Source organism: Strongylocentrotus purpuratus, unplaced genomic scaffold, assembly GCF_000002235.5.
Source record: "Strongylocentrotus purpuratus isolate Spur 01 unplaced genomic scaffold, Spur_5.0 spur5_scaffold_2, whole genome shotgun sequence".
Lineage (NCBI taxonomy): Eukaryota > Metazoa > Echinodermata > Echinoidea > Camarodonta > Strongylocentrotidae > Strongylocentrotus > Strongylocentrotus purpuratus.
This window is the reverse complement of record NW_022145605.1, coordinates 3760913-3767896: the sequence shown is the minus strand read 5'-3', so window position 1 is coordinate 3767896 and position 6984 is coordinate 3760913. Positions and strand designations below refer to the sequence as shown.

General features: G+C 37.1%; 1 protein-coding gene and 1 non-coding gene across 2 annotated transcripts; one reads left to right on the top strand and one right to left on the bottom strand.

The window, feature by feature from the left end:
• Positions 1 to 291: 291 nt before the first annotated feature.
• Positions 292 to 363, bottom strand: TRNAM-CAU. The gene has a single exon. It is a non-coding gene; the product is annotated as a tRNA-Met (tRNA).
• Positions 364 to 2650: 2287 nt separating this feature from the next.
• On the top strand, positions 2651 to 6642 carry LOC100893010 (serine/arginine repetitive matrix protein 1). The gene has a single exon (XM_003724732.3). It carries the CDS (start codon positions 3043 to 3045, stop codon positions 4588 to 4590), a length of 1548 nt encoding a protein of 515 aa, XP_003724780.2. The 5' UTR covers positions 2651 to 3042; the 3' UTR covers positions 4591 to 6642.
• Positions 6643 to 6984: the final 342 nt, after the last annotated feature.

Sequence of the window (6984 nt, the reverse complement as noted above, 5' to 3'; positions counted from 1 at the left end):
ACGGTATTTCTTTTCCAAATCACAATATAACAACCCCCCCCCCTACAAAAATATTTTGTTTGTAAATAGGCATATAGAAATCAAGAATATAGTGAATGGCTGGATACCCCCTCAGATTTGTTAACGTGACAAAACTGGTCTTCTCTGGGGTCCAGAATTAAATGAAAAGTGAATTTACAGTAAAACAAAAATATATAGCAATTCTACTTAAAGTCGTACAATTGAAAACAACTACACTTGTATATCAAAGAAGGGTATGACAATAAGAACAAGTTCTTCAAAAAAAATGTTTAGCAGAGCGAGGTTTCGATCCTCGGACCTCTGGGTTATGGGCCCAGCACGCTTCCGCTGCGCCACTCTGCTTCTCTTGAAAGCATCTATATGAGAAACCCAACATAATATATCAAAGAAGCGTATGACAATAAGAACAAAATTCTTCAAATAATGATTAGCAGAGCGAGGTTTCGATCCTCGGACCTCTGGGTTATGGGCCCAGCACGCTTCCGCTGTGCCACTCTGCTTCTCTTGAAAACGTCTGTATGAGAAACCTAACATAATATATCAAAGAAGCGTATGACAATAAGAAAAAGTTCTTCAAAAAATGATTAGCAGAGCGAGGTTTCGATCCTCGGACTTCTGGGTTATGGGCCCAGCACGCCTCCGCTGCGCCACTCTGCTTCCCTTGAAAACTTCTACATGTAGAAAACACAAATCACATCAATTTGATAACACGAGAGAAAAGGCATGAGATAAAACATCGACCAAAATAAGATTCATCTATAACAAGCCCTATTTGACAAACAAAATTATATAAATATTATCATTACTCGCCTTTCAATTGTATATAACTTGTATGAAATCATTTGAATACTATCCTGCAATTATTGAATTATGATTAAAAAGGTAATTTGAACAGGAAAGCTCACAAACAGATTTTTTTAAACATGTGCCCTTTCCACTGACATAGTTATCATTTCATAGCCCTTTAAAATCTCCTCGAAATAAAAAATAAACACCACATCGTTGACATACGTTCTTGTACATGATTTTCTAATATTAATGAAATTCATCGTAGCATGCGCTCATTAACGTACGTTAGTTGCTGAGACAACCACACAGAGCAGCTGTTTTCGTCGTATTTTATGACGGTTTTAGCCACCCCAACCCTGGCAACGTTGCTATGCTGACACATTTATAGACAGGGAATATTGATCTGTAGATAGATTATGACAGAAAATAAATGTCATTTCTCATTGTCTGAATACCGGGTGTGATAAAAAAAATTCTTCGCAGATGTGTGTTTGGAAACTGTACTCTGAACATAGCTCATGATAAAGAAAATCAACAGAGTGACAACCACTAACGACATGAAAGATAATCATTATCATAATCATGTGAATATTTTGTAGGTTGTTTGTTTAAGATGTATTTTTAGTACGGTAATCGTGATAATGACAAATAACATTGTACTACGGGGAAGGAAGAATACTTACAACATGTACAATATAGGGACGTATGTCAAGAATATGTTTCAGTGCTAGTGATCCTTTTCAGTATTAAAATTTATCATTGTTTGTATGGGATATTATCCACAAGCTGTATAATGCTGTTAGCATTGATATGTTGTATTATTCAATTGAAATCATGCATGTTTTATTTCAGACCAATATTGAAATGTTTTTAAGAGATTGTTACTGATCAATTCAAAGGCATGTAAATGTATATATATATATATATATATATATATATATATATATATATATCAATTTAATCAATTCAATGTAAGTATTTATTTTTTAAAGAATATCGGTCAAAATATGCATATTTATGAAATAAATTACCCTGCTCACGACATTTCCTTATTTATTTGCTTGTTTATTATGTCATAGTCAAGTGAAATATTCATACACCGAAAAAGAATTATAAATGTATACAATACAAATAAAACTAACAAATCATTGTTTGCTTATTTGTAATAAATATTATACCTATGTATTGTAAAACAAAATAGTAATGTACCCGTGTGAAAGAAGTTTTGTAATAAAAAATAAATCGCAAATTCACAATATAATTAAACTGATAAAAAATGGCAATATAACATTCTGCAATCGAATGAAGCCGCTACGCAATTAAAGAGGGGTTTCCCGGCCAAACGTTCTCTACTCCTTTTTTTCAAATTGCATATGGGATCAGCTCCTTGATATCACCATTTTTTTTCTTCAGATCTAGCTCGTCGTCATGCCAGCGTGGTCGGTATGGTCTGAATCTACCCTTGACACTTCTAAGTTCGATCTCTCATTAACAATACCTCGTATTGAACAATAGGCTACATTACGCCACTCAATACAAAACCTGTATGCCAATGGGCTCAGACGACGAGCAAGTATTGACACTGTTTCTTCAACAGACTTCTACCTAATTGCCGATTTGAGGACGCGTAACTACCACGTACAGATTCGTAAAAATAACAGCGTGGTTGTGAAATTGGATAGACACAAGCTAGAAAGTATTATTAAGATTCTTGAAACAAGGGTAATTGTTAACATGTTGATTGCAATCTTGACTTTTGAGTAATAGAAACGTATTAGTAAAGTTTATTTGGTGCGCAACTCGGCAACACTTTACCCCCGTGACGAACCTCCCGCTTTCACTGTCTACCTCGCCTTTCGCATGCATAGCTGCCCATCGATTTGGCGTACCTCCACTTTGCATTTCATCAGTCGGTGACAATGGACTTATCGAGGCGCGGGTTATGCTCCCTTTAGAAATCAAACGTCAAAGCAGAGCCTATAGTGTATTCTGTGTTAAATCTCACAATACAGAAAGCTAACCCACACACACACACTGAAACGTTTCTGAACATAAACCTTTAGTTCTTGTTTCCATTCGGTGTCTTTTCTCTTGTTGGATAAGGATGTTATACTGGTGATGCGATGACTAAGAAACTGGAATAACGTGGTTTTATAAACACTTGTTAACACGCAACTCTCAGTAAGCAAGGATTTATACACATTTTGTGAAAGTGTTTGAATTCGTGGTGAAATGGCGTTTTGGAAGAGACGGAGCCAGAGTTTCGAACCAGTGTCATCTCAGTCCCGTTACACGGTGTCTTATCTAGGACACGAAGAGTTAAGGGGTAAAGTGGGCCTGGATAATACACTCAAACCAGTGGATGACATGTACAGGAAATACAAATCTCTAAAATCGAAAACTGTGAGGAAGATGGAGATTGAAGTGGTGAGTAATGGTATCAAAGTGGAACCTCTGGATGCAGGAGTTAGTACCATGTTCGCCGACTCACAGTACTTCGTCGCCGAGGGGCCTTTCGGAAATGTTTTCTTTCCCATCAACAAGCTCTCCTTCGGCGCAGCTGATCCTTACCACAACAAGATCTTCTGCTTCGTTTCACGAAACGAGAACCCAGCTATGGACCACTATTGGGATTGCCATGCTGTCTTCTGCGAATCTTCAGCCATGGCCAAGAACCTAACGCTGTACCTGGTGAAGTCTTTCCAGAGGCTTTCCTCCAAAGACGATCCGTTCGGGGCGGCTCAGAAAAGCAAGAGACCAACAACGGTGCACATTCTGAAAGAAAAAGGTACGTCCGAGCACCAGATTCATGCCAGGAGAAAAAAGAGACCACCTGTTTCAACACTTAGTGTGATCCTAAACGTTGGTGAAACAGACTCAAAAGAGAATGACTTTGGTAACAGTAACAGAGCAGTGGCTGACATCATTGCACATCGTGCAAAGAGGGACCTTGGTGGTGGTGGTGATAGTGATGTGTCGAACGGGAATAGTGTTTCGAAAGGAATCGGGACGAGTAGCTCCGATAAAGAGAATGATCTTATGGAAGGTATCTTAAGCGATGACGACATGACACAAAGCACAAGTCCACGAGAGCTCGAGGTAACCGTAGCGTTTAATCCGGACTTGAATTCTCCTCCAGAGTCGCCTCGTAAAGCGGCCTCTCCTCGCGGTGGTCGTACTAGCAGCGGTGATGAGAATGATGTCGCTTTTAGGCATGATCAGCGCTCCGGGGAAACGTCACCTCAAGAAATGATCACGACGATGAGTCCTCCTGATACTCCTGGCTATCTATCGAAAGAAGGGAAATCACCTTCCCCTACCCTTACGAACATTCCAACTAAACCCCCTTCCCCGAGACAGCGCACAAATTCTTCCAAGGCTAAAGCGCCTTCACCGCCTTCTCAGACATCCGTCATTCATGGTAACATCTCACCAAGAAAACAGAACAGTCCTAGTAAGGTTATTTCGAGTAGCAAATCCCCATCCCCCTCTCCCCCTGTAAAATCTTTCAATTTCCCGCCTGACACACCTAGTACCAATGAACGCAGGAGCACTCCATCTCCTACTTCACCAAAGACATCACCAGTGTCGCCATCTCCAGTCAAACCTAGTCCTCCAAGAAAGGAGGATGAGCCATCGGGAGTTAGGAGACGGTCACCGCCGTCAACGACCACCTCGTCAATGTCGTGCGATGCCCAGAAAAAGCCGAAAAAGGACAGGAAATCGGTACGGAAATCGGTACGATTTGCAGAAGACGAGGACTTTATACATGAAGCATGAGTTTATAGAAATACGCAAGTTAAAGAAGTGTGCATGAAAAAGTAAAGGTTAATTGCAAACCGAAAGAAGTGTGACAGTGACTAAGTTTTGGATTATTCTATCATAAATCTTTGGTTTCTTGATGTTAATTGGATTACGCCATGGGATTTGAACTACGAATGATGTGTTATGTGAACTGTTACAAAGAAACATCGCTAATATGCAGTCAAAATAGAATAAATGAATACTGGCTTGATTGGAACGTATAATCCATTTTTAAATCAATGATTTATTAATGCATAAGACTTGAAAACGTGAAAACTTCTGCGGAGGAAACTTCATCATCGCGAAGATTTAAAGCACGAAAGGTGCCATGTTTTATGAATACTTTACTTTTTTGTAGTTTTCTTATACATGTGGTTGTTTAATTTTGGAAATACCAAATATTTTTTCGTAAGCCTAATAGGAAAGTTTCAGATCGCCGCAAACGGCGTCGAACAGTTCTACACATGAATATATTTGATGCATTTGAAGAGCAATGATTTCACTGTATGTAAATTGAGTATTAGGAATTTCATTAAGATTTCAGAGAAATTACTGAGTAACTTACGTATTTAACAGTGCATTATTCTTCCAAACCTAAACAATTTGTTGTACATTTAACATCACTGGTTATGAAAATGTCCTGCTTATATTTTCCCAGACCATTGGGTTTTAACTGATAATCAACACAGTAATGTTATGCATGTATTCATCGGTTTATAACAGCAAATTCTGATGCAGATATCAACTTTCCAATTTTATTTAATTTTAATATTCATTCATACATTTGCGTTGCGGTGTAACATTAATGGAAAACAAAAACTAAGAATTCAATGTCTTTAGGCAAATTAATGAATAAGTTCTTTGACAGGTAGTGACAACGTAAATTTAACGTTCCATTTGACGGAATTGCATATATTATTCATTTTTAAATAGTTGTTATAATTAGGCCAATATAACATTTTTCTGTGGATGTCCGTTGCTTATTATTACGAGTCGTACCTTATTATTAATTGTCTTTATGCCTAAAAATGAATTCAATTCGTTTTTTAAGAATTGAAGCTAATGTCCAAAGTGCGTTGAGAGATGACTTAAAATCTGAATATCATTGACTGTTGTTTTTGTGACAAATTCGAGCTATTTATATTTAGGCAGTCGGCATTAAGGTGTATAGAGTCTAAACGTACAGCTATACAAACAAACAATAAATCGCATGTTTCAGTAAAAGCCGTAATCTATTTATTTGTCACAGCATCATGGTAAATGACAGATACAAACTACATTGAAATATCAATGTTTTTTATGTCCTGTGTAATGAACTATATTTATCTAAACTCACAATCTTTGCAGTGATATAAAATAAGTAGGTGGTCCATAGTCAAAGTTGTATTATACGTGTAGGCGAGAGTAAACCTGGTTATAGTCGTTTGGCGTAAGCTGAACGCCATTGTTGCCTCTGATAACCTGAACGGCTTGTATCATTATCAATATTTTCCTGATTAAAGTAAGATGTGAGATATTCACAAGAATCATGAAGCTATCAATACACATGCATATGGCTGAAAGACAGGAGTACAAACTGTTTTTTGTTAATGTCTATGAACCATGATAGGAAGTGAAAGATGGATATCACAGTTTGTGGTTAATCAACCATTGCATACATGTATCATGCAGTATGTCTTACAAACATCAAACTATGCCTTTGTTCATCAAAATCGATAAAGTATCCTTGATGTGTCACTGATAAATTGTGTCTAGTCGAGGAAATGGTTGCTCAATGATTTAACTCCAATAACATACACATTACCTGCTTTAATAGGACATACTTACATTTGTATGTGTTATTTTGATAGATAAACATGCCAAAGTTAAGTTAGTAAACGATACTTCTGTTGATGTTATTTTTGCTATGTAACATAAGATGTTTATATGCGAGAGAAAAATGTGTGTTTTATTGTTATAACCAAATATATTTGTAAAATGTTTTAAAGTGAATTGTGAATTAAAGCAATTGTGAAGACATACATTTTATATCGTGTACCAATGAATATTTTATCCCGTGTTTCAAGCAATCAACCAATTCACGAATAATCATGAATGCTTCTTTCCCGATTGCCGAAAAATTCGATCGCATCAACTCATTGTGAGTAATTATATTTTATTAGTCAGATGTAAGATATATGGTTCGAGCAATATGCTCAATGTGACCTCATTATTTCCAACACAAAACCTAATGCGTGGGAATGTCCAAAGATTACACATAAAGAAACAGTGTACCATAATACGCGATTCAAACACGCATTTAGCATGGATGTTCATGTTAAATTATCAAGGGGAAAGAAACATTGATGAGCCTGAGTACATATAGACATG

What these genes read in the sequence shown, in the direction of transcription:
- LOC100893010 (XM_003724732.3), top strand. Translation starts at nt 3,043, where the DNA reads ATGGCGTTTTGGAAGAGACGGAGCCAGAGTTTCGAACCAGTGTCATCT.